This window comes from Mirounga leonina, unplaced genomic scaffold, assembly GCF_011800145.1.
Source record: "Mirounga leonina isolate KUSES-001 unplaced genomic scaffold, KU_Mleo_1.0 Mir_168, whole genome shotgun sequence".
Classification (NCBI taxonomy): Eukaryota; Metazoa; Chordata; class Mammalia; order Carnivora; family Phocidae; genus Mirounga; species Mirounga leonina.
In genome coordinates, this window is record NW_023270426.1 from 51,944,815 (window position 1) to 51,961,405 (window position 16,591).

The 16,591-nt window shown below is 40.3% G+C and overlaps 1 protein-coding gene across 1 annotated transcript in view; it reads right to left on the reverse strand.

The window, feature by feature from the left end:
• ACOT12 (acyl-CoA thioesterase 12) overlaps nt 1-16,591 on the reverse strand; it is a 93,660-nt gene that overhangs the window by 51,151 nt on the left and 25,918 nt on the right. The window contains exons 6-9 of the mRNA XM_035014764.1: nt 12,442-12,577; nt 3,515-3,671; nt 1,675-1,794; nt 402-552 (exon numbers count right to left, since the gene is read on the reverse strand). Coding sequence (XP_034870655.1) covers nt 402-552; nt 1,675-1,794; nt 3,515-3,671; nt 12,442-12,577 — 564 coding nt within the window. The remainder of the gene's footprint in view (nt 1-401; nt 553-1,674; nt 1,795-3,514; nt 3,672-12,441; nt 12,578-16,591) is intronic.

A 16,591-nucleotide genomic window follows, 5' to 3' on the forward strand; every position in this document is an offset into this window, starting at 1 on the left:
AAAAGGTGAGAGTTGGCACTAAGGCACCTCTCAGATGAAGGGAAGATAGAGTTCACGCAGAGCAGCAGAGAGGGCTGGACGTAAAGAAGCGGGAGAAGAGAGTCAGAAGTACGCCCCGGAGGATGATGTGCTTCCCACAGCAGCACGCAGCCGAGCAGAGGTGAGGTCTCCAGGGCCTCTGTCATTCCAACAAATGATTGGAGTGACTTGGGGGAAAAAAAACAAGGAAGAAAGGAAAGAAAAACTCCATTTTACTTTGTGATGTAGAAAAGAAAAAAATCCAAAGAGGAATAGCTTTGGAAGTTGTTACTGGTGTGAGGAGATTCTGGGTGGAGCTCTGTACCCACCACTTCCCCCCAAGAAGTGATCTGATTACTGAAACTCACGTGCTAATAACTGACCTTTGACATGGGTTTGATTCTGGGAAATGTGACCAGTTCTTCCTTATCATCGACAGCATTATAAATGAGAAAAGCACTGTTGATGTGACGGCCTTGGCCCTTAGACCACTCCTGACAGTCAAAGGCTTCCACGCGCACTCCCACTTCCACACTGCAGAGGGCAACACACAGGGCAGTGGGCGGAGAACCCGAGCGAGCCAGGCCTCCTCTGCCCACCGAGGCCACTGCGGCCACCGCTGGGGCCACCACCACCATCGCCACCACTCTCCAAGCGAGAAAAAGAACGAGGGCCCTGGGCTGTCTCTCTGTTGTTGCAAAACTATGCAACTGTTAAAATCCACTTCATCAGGTCGATGGATCTGATGTCCTAGGTCCTGGAAGTATTTCTGCTTTACTTTCCCACCATCAAGTGGGAAAAAGGCCAGTTAGGATTTTATCTACATTCATGAGCATATTTTGGTAATGGGGCGTCAGTGGGGTGGGGGGAGTTAATTGTACCACAGTCAAGTTTTCTCCCCTAAAAACAACTGTTCTATATTAAAAAGCATCAGACACTAAGATTGGATAGGAAACCTAGATAGTCTTTTTCACATTTTAAAAGAAATAATATGATATTAAATCTTTTCATTGTGTATCAAGAATAATAAAAATAACTGGGAAGTCATTTGGACTTCTTGGTGATAAATAACAGGTCCACTATGAGTCAGTTGACCATGAAGTCGCTGGGACTCTTTTGAGAGTGAAAGGAAGAGTTAATAACCGTGACAGGGACACACCAAGACCTTACTGGGCCAACTGGGGGTCACCCTTATTAAGAGACAAAAACCAGGGGCGCCTGGGTGGCTCAGTCATTAAGCGTCTGCCTTCGGCTCAGGTCATGATCCCCTGGGATCAAGTCCCACATTGGGCTCCCTGCACCATGGGAAGCCTGCTTCTCCCTCTTCCACTCCCCCTGCTTGTGTTCCTGCTCTCACTATCTCTCTCTCTGTCAAATAAATAAATAAAATCTTAAAAAAAAAAAAAAAGAGAGAGAGACAAAAACCAACCCATCACAATTTATGAAGTACAAAGAGGCTCCAAGCAGCAAAGAGGGTGAAAATGAGTGTCTACAGATGTGGACGACTGGGTGAAGTTTCAAAAACAATTAGAAGGAACATGGTTACTTTGCAGTAGTCCCTACACTCACCTCCAGATTGAAAGGAAAATAAAAAAATTATTCATGTGCAAGTTTGAATTCGCTCACAGCCGCCTAAGAGCATTAGACAGGCTTTACCAGGTCTGAAATGTATTGTTGACAATGGCATTGAAAACAAGCCGGTCTCCAACAGTAGACGGTCCCCGGAACTTAAACATGTCCACGGACTTCAGAAGGGGGTGTGCCTGACAGAGGCGGCTGAGGAAACAAAGAGAGGAGAAAGCGCTCACTCTCCAAGTATTTTCATGAACTGTTGATTTGCTTAACACATGCAATCGACAAATATTTAATGTGCTTTCTAAATAAACTCTTTTAAGAGTGAAATAAATAACTAGATGATGTATATGGAGAGTCTGTACATTCCCCAGCAAATATTTTGGGAAACACCATGTCCCCGAGCTGTGGGGTCTTCACCAAGATGCTTGGTGCTTCTGCTCTTGTTCTGTTCCCTCTAAAAGTCCCCCCGAAAAACAAACCAGTGTCTTTTGTTCTCCTTTGAGGGTTCTGTTCATCCTGATAGCTCACGATCACATCACAGGAAGTTGTGACTCTCAGGTTGGAGGGGGGCACACTGAAGGAAGCTCCAGCTCGTACGGTTCATACTAGTTCCTTTGCTTCATAGTTAACTGAATTTACTCGTCTATCAAAAGACTTATTTTTTTCCCTACAGGAAAATTACCTGGATTGCTACACAAAACCTGAAGGGCTCCAAGGTACACATTTTACAGCTTTTGTGTGTGTGTGAAATTTTGAAATATTTATAAAGTATATTTGATCTCAGAGTTACTTTTGTAATTTTCTACATTTTAAAGATTCCCACTATAGTCATTCAATTACTCAAAGGAATTGTGCCAACACCGAGAGAACACACTCTGTCATAGTTAATTATATTGTAAGCCTTTACAATAGAACAGGTTCAAATGTTTTATTGTCATTGAGAATGACAATCTCATTTTAAAAACAAGCTCTCTTATTTGTGCATAATTTATAAGAAGGATTTCTACAGGTTTCTAACTATAGTCACAGTTATAGGCATATTCATAATCAAATTCTTTTAATTTTGGGAAAATAAAATCTTCACAATTTTCAACAGCTACAAAAATTGTTGGTAGGACAGTTCCTGTTCAAATGCATTTTCAGAATACACAATGTTCCTTAAAGCTGCTCAATTGCCTACATGGTTCCATTAAGAATAAAATGCCTTTTGGGGTGCCAGGGTGGCTGTCGGTTAAGCGGCTGCCTTCAGCTCAGGTCATTTTCCCAGGGTCCTGGGATCAAGCCCCGCATCAGGCTCCCTACTCAGCAGGGAGTCTGCTTCTCCCTCTGCCCCTCCTCTTGCTTGTGCTTGCTCTCTCCCTCACTCTGTCAAATAAATAAAATCTTAAAAAAAAAAAAAAGAATAAAATGCCTTTTTTTGAAACTGAGGAGTACTTAAAAGTTTTCTTCCAAATTCCTCTCTCTTTCTCATCTTATTTTTCAGTTAATCCTCTGGCCATAAAGATTGTAACCAGAAACTTCAAAGGTCAAACCTAATTGTATACCGCCTTTAAAAAAGTTTGGAACTTGACTATTTTTAAGTGCAAAAGCTGTCCTCTATTTCTATTCTGCATCCACTGTGCCATAACTATCATTACAGGGAGTTTCAAGGTTACATGACCAACATTTAGAATTCAGAATAAAGTATCAGAACAGTCATTTCATTTTTATTTTTGAATCAAGAACATAAACATTCACCTTCAAACAAAAGGACAGATTAACCCTAAGGTAAACAGGTAAATGACTTATTTTTTCACTTTGATAAAAGGCAACACTCTTCTCCCCTCGTCTCCTTGGCTAGCTCCATAACCAGGACTCAGACCCTTTCTAATCTCTCCTCACTGGAACCCAACATCACATGCCAAAGGTCAAAGCCAAGAACCTTGCAGAAATAGTAGCCACGGTCTCCATCCAAGCCATAATTTGGCCACCAAATGTATTTCCATGATGGTTTGCATGGGGTGGGAGGACAAGTTCAATGCTCTGCACAGATGTGCCACTTGTGGGAACCATTCCTTCCTCTTCATCACAGATGGGATCTGAAAGGTAGATGTAAACATTAATACTGGGGGAGTGAACTGTACAACCCGGGACTATGGCTGTTCCTTCCTAGCAGCACACTAAACTCAGGGGATAGTTAGAAAAATTAAATTATTCCCAAAGACTTAAATCTCCTGAGGAAATAAATGAATTGCATTCTACAGAGTGACTTTGACCTGAATGGTGGGTATTTATAGTGAACTGGATAAGATAATGGATCAGAAAGGACCTTTTAGAGATTGTATTCCAACCTATCTTTCAAGTTCACAGGAATTTTGATTAAGAGAATAATCACATTTAAACTCAAGTTGTTTGGAGTGGAGGAGGGGCAGATCAGGGTGGGGAGAGGCAAAAAGAAATTTGGGGCTTAATGGATATGTTATTATCTTGATTGTGGTGATGGTTTTATGGGGATACACATGTCTCAAAACTTACCAAGCTGTACACTTCAAATATGAGCACATGAATTTATGGTATATCAATTACTTATAAGTATATATATATGATTATTATTTATAATTATTTATAATAATTTTTATTCATGGTACATCGATTATACCTCAATAAGGTTGTTAAAATGAAAAGAATCGGAGTTATAAAGGGCCACCGACACTGAGAATCCGGAATAGTTTGCTCTAGTATAAACTTGAGAATGGGAACGTGGCCTCCCATGGTTACTGTTTTGCAATGAATGCAGTCACAAACAGAAAAGACACAATGAGTACTTCTCATGTCCTTCTGCTTCCTTTGAATTATATCTGCTTCATTTACTGACAAATTGGTTTTTACTCTCAACAATGGAGAAATCATTTACTCTGGCTGCAAAGCAGTAAAATGTATTCATTTATGCTCCCTGCATCATCTAGTGAATCATCAGCTCAGCTTAAATCTCGTGTGCTATTGTTGAGGAGGTAAGGGGAGGATTTACAAATCAGGGGTGCCATCCTGGTTGTGCTGTCAGAAGCAGAGCTGAGCTTGCAGCCCAAGAGCCCAGACTGGCCAGCTGTTGGGAACTGGGAATGGGGCCATTCTTGGCATAGTCACATGTAAGTGAGAAGTGTGGCTACAAAGACCTTGAACTGCATTTTCTCATGAAATTTTTAGATTTATAATTAATTGATCGTCTTTTCACTTTTTCCCCCTTCATTCCACTGATCATTTCAGTCATCTGCTTAAAAACGTGTCAGAAATATCCCATAACATCCTAGAATAAAAACCCAAATCCTTCCTTTGGCCCTAAGCCCTTCCTTCCTTGTCTGGCCTATGCCTACCTCTCCAGCCCCTGTGAGTTGGACTGCCACTCCTACCACCCTCCCCCCATCATATTCTCTCTCAATCTCTCTCTTTGCTTCAACTACAAGATCTCTTTTCAGTCCTATAATGAAGTACTGTCTTCAACACCAGGGCATTTGCTCATGCTGTTCCCTCTGTCAGCTGCAATTTCCCTGGCCACTACCACCTTCTTCCCCTTACCTCCTATTCTCTGACAGGGGAGCAAATTTTGCCACCCCAAGATACGCCTCTTTGGCATGTTGCTTCTTTTAGGCTCATTATTTTTAAGAAACTGTAGATAGAAGAGAAGCTCTGAAAACCCAGTAGAAGTTCCACTGGTAAGAGATATTTATGTGTCTAAAAAAAAAAAATCTCCATTTGTAAGGATTGTTCCCCTTGCTGTACCAGAAAGAGGGGGATGACTCTAAATCTAGAAAGTTGTCAGTGAAGAAGAAAATGACTTACATCCGCATAATAACCTTATTCTTGTTTCCTGTGCTTTTCTTGGTAACCTCTCATAACTGACTCACCACCCCCAATATCATCTTTTGTCTTTGGCTGAAGATGGCATTTAAGGTGACGGCTTCCGCCATCTCAGTGAGTTAGTGTCTTTCTGGGTCTCTCCCATGTATATAGGCAGTATACATGTAATTGAATTTTTGTTTGATTTTCTCCTGTTAATCTGTCTCATGTCAATTTAATTCTTATATCAGCTAGAAGTAGTTTATAAGGTAGAGGAAATTGTTTCCTCCTCAATACTCTGTTGGCCCATTCCAGACATCTTTTCTTCAGGAAAGACTTCCCAGACCTAACAGCTAATTCCCACTGTTAGGAGCTCTCACATGCATCTTTCTTTCACAGTTATAGTTTTATGTTTATTTGTGTGATCTTTGATTGTCTGACCCACTAGTTCCTAAGCTCCTTTGGTCAGGAACTGATTTTCTTCTTAAATTCTAATATAATTCCTGAATATGGGTGCTCAGTAAATATTTATTGAATGAATGAACTAATAAACTTAATTGTGCTGATTTATTCCACATTCATAGTCCTTGCTTTCAACAGAATTTTTTAGGTAACAAAATGACTGTACTGATTTACACTTCTGTATGTTGTTTATTAGAGTTCCCACTGCTCCGCATTTTCACTTAGACAGTATTGTAGACTCCTCAAATTTTTCTAATTTTGTGGGTGTGAAATATCTCGTGTTGGTTATAATTTGCATTTCCCTGATTAATGCGGTCCAACATCTTCTCACATGTATATTAAACCCTCTTGTTACCTCTGAATGTCTGTATCATTTGCTTCAAATGGTACCTCTTTCCCATTCTTTTTATTCTTTCTAGAACTTTGATTAGATGCATGTTAGACTTCTTACTCCTTTCTCTATGTCTCCAAATCTTCCATATATTTCCCATTTCTTTGCCAATCCATCTGCATTCTAGGTAACTACCTCAGATCTCTCTTCCAGTTACTGTCTTATCTGTGGTTTACCCATTCACTGAGTTATATTTATTTTTTTAAAGATTTTATTTATTTATTTGACAGAGAGAGAGCACAAGTAGGGGGAGCAGCAGAGGGAGAGGGAGAAGCAGACTCCCCACCAAGCAAGGAGCCCAACATAGGGCTCGATCCCAGAACCCCGGGATCATGACCTGAGCTGAAGGCAGATGCCCAACCGACTGAGCCACCCAGGCACCTCTCCAACCACTGAGTTTTAAATTTAAATTATTATATATATATTTTTTATAGAAATTCTCTTTGTTTCTTTGTCAAAACTTCTAGGTAATTTTTTATTCCTAAATGATAATACTTTTGATTCTCTTTTCTTTCTTAAAATACATTAACATTCTTATTTAATATTCTTTATATGATAAATGCAGTAACTGTAGTCTTTCTGGGCCTCCTTCTATTGTCTGGTGCTTCCTCTGGATTTTGGTGACTCATTTATTTTTATCTTTTATGATTTTTGACTAGGAGTTTATATTCCTTGGATCTATGTGTGTGGGGAATTCCTGAGAGCTGGGCTTAAAGTCATTTCTCCAGGGGTTTGCATTTATGGCTATAGATCAGCTGGGGGAACTATAACACAGTGCCACTTCCCACTAAATTTCACATGGTCTGTTTCAGTCCAAACAAGCCATGTGAATTTTGAAACCAAATCTACATGAGAATGCACTTGTGATTGACTTCTCAAAGGTAACAGTTGCGGGGGTTTTTTGTTTGTTTGCTTGTTTGTTTATTTTTCCCTTTCTACCTAGGGTTAAGGCTGAGATAGGAAAGCATCCCTAGGAGAGCTGTCTGTGGATTGGGATTTTTCTACTTGACTCACCAAGAGTATCATTTTTTTAGGTTTGCAGCTATATATAAGGTTCCCTGATCCAACCTTCCACGTAACATGGGCCACTGGCTTTGTGTCCTGATTCTTTTCAGGCCCATTAAAACACAAATTCTAGGTCTTCTAGAGCCTACAGAGTCCTGAGCAAATGCCAGCTCTTCTATTTCCTTACACTGCTGCATTTGTGTTTTCTAATCATTTCTGGACTTCAAGGTTTTCTCTTATTTTCCTGTCTGCTGAGATGTATTCACAAAGATGCTTGTAAATATTTTATCTAGAAATTTTAGCTTGTTCTAGACACCAAGTCTACCATATTGCTGTCATCAGAACTGGACTGCTTCCCGAAGTGGTCTTTAAAAGGCACATGAAATCTTCAATCCCTTTCAACTTCTTTCTTTTTTTTTTTGCTATTTCTGACTTTGTCAGATGATGTCCTATTAATATCTCAAACTAGTATTGACTGAGGTTTTTTTAAGTTAATATCTCTTTTTTGTTCAAGATAAATATAAACAATCTGTAAAATACAATGTTAAATGAAAAAAAGAAAGGTATATAGCTGTTTGAATACTGTACTCCAAGTATATGCTAGTGTGTGTGTGTGTGTGTGTGTGTGTGTGTAATATTGGTTGTCTTTAAGGATAGGAACTGGCTAACTGGGAGATACTGATGGTAGGAAGTCTTACCTTTTAACTGAATGCCCTCTCATACCTTTTGACATTTTCACCCTGTGCATGTGTACTACCTATTTTTAAATAATTTATTTTATTTTATTTTATTTTTAAAGATTTTATTTATTCATTTGAGACACAGAGATAGAGGGAGAGAGAGAGAGCATGAGCAGTGGGAGAGGCAGAGGGAGAGGAAGAAGCAGACTCCCCGCTGAGTCAGGAGCCCGATGTGGGGCTCGATCCCAGGACCCTGGGATCATGACCTGAGCTGAAGGCAGACGCTTAACCATCTGAGCCACCCAGGAAGCCCTTTTTAAAGATTTTATTTATTTATTCATGAGAGACAGAGAGAGAGAGAGAGAGAGAGAGAGAAGCAGGCTCCCAAGGAGCAGGGAGCCCGATGTGGGACTCGATCTCAGGACCCTGGGACCATGACCTGAGCCGAAGGCAGACGCTTAACCATTTGAGCCACCCAGGCGCCCCTATTTTTAAATAATTTAAATAATTATAAAATTAAAAACTGAGTAGCCCTTATATTATGAGAGACACTGTAAAGACTCAAATATAAAGCAATTCCTTCTTTTCTGAGGGATAACTTTAAAGAAAAAACTACTCAGTTCTTATGAAGACATCCATGGGATATGCTGGGATACAGAGGTGGGTTAAGGCAGGTCACGTGTGCATGAGCACCCACTATAGCACGTATGCAGAAATATACGGAGTACAGGTGACCTCGGTGCTGAAGCATACCTATTTGCAGGTAATTGTCAATCAGTGGAGAAATATGGCTCTCCCAGGCTCAGAGACCAAGTCAGGCTCACAGCTCTGGCTGTGTACTCAGGTTAAGTATGGTAAACAAACTTCACCCTTTCTGCAGGCTTCCAAGTCAGAGCATACTTGTCCAGAGGTCAATTTCAATATTTGGACTTTGGATGTTCATTAAGTACTGTGTCATCATTCTGCTTGGGCAATTTTTGCCTTCATTCTACAATTTTGGGTCAGGAACTTTGACCTGAATTGAGGATATTCTAGTTTTCCTTCTCATAACCAGAAAGGATCAACACAGGATAATGCTCATAAAGATTTGATTTCTTGGGGTGCCTGGGTGGTTCAGTCGTTAAGCATCTGCCTTCGGCTCAGGTCATGATCCCAGAGTCCTGGGATTGAGCCCCACATCGGGCTCCCTGCTTGGCGGGAAGCCTGCTTCTCCCTCTCCCACTCCCCCTGCTTGTGTTCCCTCTCTCGCTGTGTCTTTCTCTGTCAAATAAATAAAATCTTTAAAAAAAAAATGCTCTAAATATGAAGTCTTTTCCTACAAGCCAAGCTTCCAAACAATGACCCAGTGGTACAAGAACACATTCCAAAGAAGTCCTGCTTTTACATAATCTAATGTCATTTGTTTCCCTTTTCTTCTGAAAGCATATGGTTTTGACTCAAATTTCTTACTGTTCTAACAATATGCATTTCAACCACATAAAATCTTGAAAGAGATTCCAATTGGTTGTGATATTACTATCAATGTAGAACCCTGGGTTTTCTAAAAACATGGTTCAATAACAAAGATGATCTAGCTATCTTCCTTTAGAAGGTGTTGTCCAGTTCAAAACAAACTCCACCCAGATACACCAGGTAGCAGGTGGACAAACCAGGCACTCATGGCAACTTAAAGTTCTAGGGTCCGGCTCTGACACTAAGAGAAATCGCTTTTAGGTTCTACAGTATCTTGATGGCATGAAAGCTAGTAAAATTTCTAAAAAGATCAAATCAACAAAGTTAGATTAAAAGTTGTTTTGTGCAAAGGAATGTAGAATAATCTATTCTCAGGCAGATTAGAGGACACATGATAAAAACAGACTCCTAAAAATCTATAATTCTAAACTGAACCAGACTGGTAGATGTGATCTGCCAACTTCCTAACAAACTGAAACTGAAGTCAATTACAATCGTTTAACCTCTATATTTGAATGGCTGCAGCACATAGGAATGACTTCTGTATTCCAAGTTCAGTGAACAGTTTTTATTCCTAACTTTCTGGAACACAGTTGACCTCTCATTTCTTCATGTAATTCTACTCCCTTGGCTTATGATGCTAGTCTCTCTGGTTCTCCCTGCACCCCTCCCACTAGTCCCTCTAGGTCTCCTTTGTAGATCCATCCTCCTCCTCTAATCACCTCTTAAATGGCCATGTTCTCCAAATTTCACTCTTGGCCCACCACCCTTGTGCCACTGTGAGCCCTCCCTAGGTGACTTGTAGGTACTCTTTCATTTGAATTACCATCTGTAAGCTGTTGTGCCTCAAACTAACTCTTCCCAGCCTTGGTTTTGTCCTTTTGGTTGTTCCACATGCACGTCAGACTACACTAAACTCATCATCCACCTTCATCAAGAGTGCCCCTCTCCTCCGCCTCCTATGTATTAGCTCCATTCATGATACCATTAGCTAACTAGTTGCTCAGACCAGAAACTTGAGAGTTACTTTCCTCACCCATCTCCCCACATGAGTGACCCTATTCTGCTGATGTTATCCCTTGCATATTTTTGGCCTTTTCCCCTCCGCTCTCTATAATCATTGCCTGGAGTAGCTGCTCCTCTCCCCTTGCCTGGCCTCCATCCCTCTAGTCTCCCCTCCTCTATGCAGAATGACCATATTAAGTGCCAGCCTAATCATGCAACCCTGCCCAAATCTTTATCAGCTTCCCTCAAGGAGAGAAGAAAGGTCAAGCCTCTTTGCCTGGCCTAAGAGAGCCTCCATGACACAGTCCTATCTTGTCATGTCCTGCCTCCTTCCACCTTGAATTTTCTCTCTAGCATGCCCTTGCTCTCATGGTTTAGCCATTTCATTACTTTAGCAAAACGCATTTTAAATATAGTTTGGTACCGTGACCATCTTTACAAAAGGATGGACTCTTCTCAGCACAGTAATTTAATGATGATGTCTTCATTTCTTTAAAAGTAGCTTGGTAATTAATGGGCATTGTCTTTTAAAGTTCTACAAGAATAGAAGCCTTTGAAAAACTTTTTTTTCCAATGCAAAGGGCATCTGTGAGGTGGTCCCAGGACCACGATGACGTCATGAAGAGCAAAATAAAACCCCTGCCCCCCTACAGATCACCCCTGCCTCTGCCTTTTCTCTCTCCTCTGGCATCTGTGTGTCCTCTTCTTCCTTCCTCTCTTTTAATATTCTCATTCTGATCCTTTCTCATCTCCTTTCCTTCTTCTTCTTCTTCTTTTTTTTTTTTTTACAGATTTATCCCATTCCTATTTTATTTAAATTCAATTATCCAACATATAAGGCATCATTGGTTTTTGATGTAATGTTCAATGATTCATTATCTGTGTATAACACCCAGTGCTCATCACATCATGTGCCCTCCTTAATGCCCATCCACCCTGTTACAACCACCCGTTACCCCCCCACCCACCCACCTCCCTTTCCACAGCCCTCAGTTTGTTTCCCAGAGTCAAGAGTCTCTCATGGTTTGTCTCTCTCTCTGATTTCTTCCCATTCAGTTTTCCCTCCCTGTCCCTATGATCCTGTGCTATTCCTTATATTCCACATATTAGTGAAACCATATAATTGTCTTTTTCTGCTTGACTTATTTCACTTAGCATAATCTGCTCCAGTTCCATCCATGTTGATATAAATGGTAGGTATTCATCCTTTCCTTCCTCTTCTACATGTGTCTGCTTTCGGAGCTCAGGAGGGAGTTGGACCTTCTATGAACTTCCTGGCCCCTCTGGCAGTGGTGAGCAGAGGGACTTGAGCTGGACCACTCCACTTCCAACCTCACCACTTTGCTCTCCCCAGTAGGTCATCTCCCCTGGGGCTGCAGGAGATGGGGTCAGAAGAAAAGGAAGGGCAGGGGAGGGGCAAGGCAGCCCTTTCTTCCCTGCCATTCTGGCCCCATGAGGCCTCAAAGAGCCTGGGAGATCACAGCCAGAGAACTAAGACACTCTGGCTCATCAAACCCAGTGTTACTGGGGAAGAGCCAGGAAACAGGAATAGAATCTTAGCACTTCGGTTCATAGCAAGAATAGAATCAAAGTGCGTCCTGTGATCTTTAGCAAGGGTCTTCCCTGCTCAGGTTCAGTTTCCTCCTTTGTTGATATTATAATCAGCTCATATGAAGTAATGAATGAGAGACTGCTTAGTAAACTGTGAAGCACCAGATGGATATATTGCGTTGTCATTCCTTTATTCGTTGATCACTACTGAGCGCATTCTTACCAATAAGGACTGCCTGGTCCCTGTCACCCTTCTTTCCTGTCTCTTCCCGTGGAGAAGCATCAATTTAAAGAGGTCTTCGGTGTCAGCAGTTATATTTTGAAGTGGCCAGGACCTTCCTTCTCCAGCCACTAGGTTTGTTGGGGAAGATACCTAGCATCGCCGGGGCCAAATTGTAATAATAAGGTGAAAAGAAGTGTGCTCTAAGAAAAGACCCTTTCACTTGTCACAGTCATATAATTAAAGTTCCTATAAGTAGAGTTACTGACCGTCAAACTTGTTATTTTCCGTCATCAAGTTTTTAAAGGTATCCTCATGATGTAATCGAACTTTCCTTCTCTCAGAAGCCAGATTATGTTCCACATGATCTTGCTCAGTTAGAAGTGTGACTGGTTTTAAATGAATCTAGAGAAAGAAAAACATTGCCTTGTTAAATTATAAGAGCACACACGAATTTTGTAAAACTAATGATATGTTACATTGTTTTCTAACTCAAAATAAATAGAGAATTTCTGGGTCTTTTTACACATATTGTTTGACTAAATTTCTTTCTTACAATATTTTTAAACTAAAAAAATCAATATAGGCTTAATTATTTCTTCATACAATAAGATATGTGCTTTAAAGAGTTTTCTAAATATTAATTTTCCCTGCTTTTTAAATTTTTCAACAGAGCTGCAAACTAAAAAAATTCTTCAAATTAATGAATGAGAAGGGGGACTTTGAGTCCATTGAACTCTTACCAAGAAATGTTTTCTACTTCTTGCAAAATTAAGATCTCAAAGGGAGGGAATAAAGATGTTCTAGAGAAAGCTGTCAAGTACTGAGAGTTATTTCTAATTTGGAAATTTCATCACATGGTGAAAACATTATCTAATAAGCAAACTAAAAGAATCAAAAGGTCAGAACAAAGCTTTGACCTCCAGAAACCTAAAAATATGATGCAACAGAACCAAGGGCTCAAGCTCTGCCATAAATGCCTGTCTCTTGACCTGTGTGCATAAGGAAGTCACCTTGAGACTGGATGGGGATAATTCCATGCTCATTTCCAGGATACCTGAGGGCTGGCACTGATCCTTAGCCAAGAAGACGAAGCAGCTAGTGGTTCATAATATGCTGCTTTGAAGTCTAAAACTCCTGTACACGGCCTTGTCTAATTTGTTTAGGAATATATAGACTTGATAACTTATACTGGTTTAACTCCACAGCCTTGTTTTAGTTGTGTGACCACTGGGGTATAAAAGTCCACCTGGTAAACTTTTGTCTTGGGATGCCCGGGTGGCTCAGTTGGTTAAGCGTCTGCCTTAGGCTCAGGTCATGATCCCAGGGTCCTGGGATCGAGTCCCACATCAGGCTCCCAGCTCAGTGGGGAGCCTCCTGCTCCCCTTGCTTGTGTGCTCATGTGCACACCCTCTCTCCTTCTCTCTCTGACAAATAAATAAAATCTTAAAAAAAAAAAAAAAAAAAAAGCTTGTGTCTTGGCTCTCCAATCTACAGATGAAGCATATTTTGTATATCTGAAAAGGACCCTGAGAGTGAAAAACTGAGAGCTTTTCTGCTAAGGTCAGGAACAAGACATGGCTGTCCACCTTCACCACTTTTATTCAACATAGTACTGCAAGTCCTAGCCACAGCAATTAGACAACAAAAGGAAAAAAGGGGAATCTGAATTGGTAAGGAAGAAGTAAAATTTTCACTATTTGAAGATGACATGATATAGAAAACCCTAACTCCACCAAAGAAGAAGTGATAAATAAATTTAATACAGTCACAGAATACAAAATCAATGTACAGAAATCTGTTCCATTCCTATACACTAATAATGAAGCAGCAGAGAATGAAATTAAGAAAATAATCCTATTTACAAATGCACTAAAAACAATAAAATATCTGTGAATAAACCTGACCAAAGACATGAAAGATCTGTACTCTGAAAACTATAAAACACTGATCAAAGAAATTCAAGACAATACAAAGAAATGGAAAGACATTCCATGCTCATGGATTGGAAGAACAAATATTGTTAAAATGTCAATACACCCAAAGCAATCTACATATTTAATGCAATCCCTATCAAAATACCAACAGCATTTTCACAGAGCTAGAACAAATAATCCTTAAATTTATATGGAACTACAAAAGACCTCGAATAGCCAAAACAATCTTGAAAAAGAAAAACAAGGGGCACCTGGGTGGCTCAGTCATTAAGCATCTGCCTTCAGCTCAGGTAATGATCCCAGGGTCCTGGGATTGAGCCCCACATTGGGCTCCCTGCTCAGCGGGAAGCCTGCTTCTCCCTCTCCCACTCTCCTGCTTGTGTTCCCTCTCTAGCTGTCTCTCTCTCTCTCTGTCAAATAAATAAATAAAAAACAAAAACAAAAACAAAAACAAAACTTGAGGTGTCACAATTCTAGTTGGCAAGTTATATTACAAAGTGCTAGTAATTAAAACAGTATGGTACTGGCAAAAATAGACACATAGATCAATGGAATAGAACAGGAAACCCAGATATAAACCCACAATTACATGATCAATTAATCTTTGACAAAGGAGGAATGAATATACAATAAGAAAAAGACAGTCTCTGCAACAAACAGTGGTGGGAAAATTGGACAGTCACATGCAAAAAAATGAAACTGGACCCCTTTCTTTCATCATACAAAAAAAAAAAAACCTCAAAATGGGTTAAAGACCTAAATGTGAGACCTGAAACCATAAAAATCCTTGAAGAAAGCACAGGCAGTAATTCCTCTGACATTGGCTGTAGCAACATTTTTCTAGATACGTCTCCTGAGGCAAGGAAAATAAAAATAAAAATAAACTATTGGGAGTACAACAAAATAAAAAGTTTCTGAGGAGCAAAGAAAATAATTGACAAAACTAAAAGGCAACCTACTGAATGGGAGAAGATATTTGCAAATGACATATCTGATACAGGGTTAGTATCCAAAATATAGGAAGAACTGATACAACTCAACACCCAAAAACCAAATAATCCAAATTAAAAATGGACAGAAGACATGAACAGACATTGCTCCCAAGAAGACATCCAGATGGACAACAAACACATGAAAAGATGCTCAACATCACTAGCTAGCAGAGAAATACAAATCAAAACTACAATGAGATATCACCTCACACCTGTCAGAATGGCTAAAATTCAACACCACAAGAAACAACAGGTGTTGGTGAGGACGTGCAGAAAGGGGAACCCTCTTGCACTGTTGGTGGGAATGAAAACTGATGCAGCCACTCTGGAAAACAGTATGGAGGTTCCTCAGAAAGTTAGATAGAACTACCCTATGATCCAGTAATAGCACTATGGGGTATTTATCCCCAAAATACAAAAAGACTAATTCAGAGGGATACATGTACCCCTATGTTTATAACAGTATTATTTACAATATCCAAACTATGGAAGCAGCCCAGGTGTCCACTGATAGATGAATGGGTAAAGAAGATGTGGATGTGGTATATACATATACAATGGAATATTGCCATTGAAGAATGAAATCTTGCCATTTGCTATTACAAGGATGAAGCAGAGAGTATAATGCTAAGCGAAACAAGTCAGAGAAAGACAAATACCATATGATCTCACTCATATGTGGACTTTAAGAAACAAAAACAAATGAGAAAGGAAAAAAAAGAGAGAGAGACAAACCAAGAAATACTCTTAAATATGAATAACAAACTGATGGTTACCAGAGGGGAGGTGGGTAGGGGGATGGGTGAAATAGGGGATAGGGATTAAAGAGAGCACTTATCATGATGAGAAAATAAAATAAAATAATAAAAAAAAAAAGGAAAAAGACCCTGAGAACTATGCCTGGAAGCCCTGACCTTCTTTGATGTTTGCCTGTGCTTTCTTTCTCCTGCTATACCATTTCTTTTAGTTTTAGTGAAGCCCTGCACGAGCATCCCCTACGGAGTTTTTTGAGTCCTTCGATGATCCAGTCTGTGCAACTGATGAACTAAGCCTAGTCACTGCCCATCTCATCCTGGAATAAACTCACTTTGGACAGAGATGCACATAGGCCTGCAGTTTTAGACCAAACCTCTGATTTTTCATGGCTTTCTTAGTGATGCACCACTGAACAAGAAGAATGGTCCTAGCTGGAAAGTCTGGGAAAGGTGCTTTACGTAAAGGTTACCTGAGCCAACCTATTATGGCAGCACCGCAAGGCACCAACCTTCCAGAACCACTTTCAGAAAACAGTTCTTCAGGCTCAGCAGAGGCTGAACTGAAGTGTGACTATTATATTCTTAACCCATGAGTCCCTGAGGTCAGAATGAGAACATGGAACAGGACGGTGATGCAGACTCTTTTTGGTCACTTGCACTCACCCCCATATTCTCTCATTCTCAAATGTTTGGAGATTTGGGGGCACTCCCAGAAAAACAGAATGGTTTGCAAGA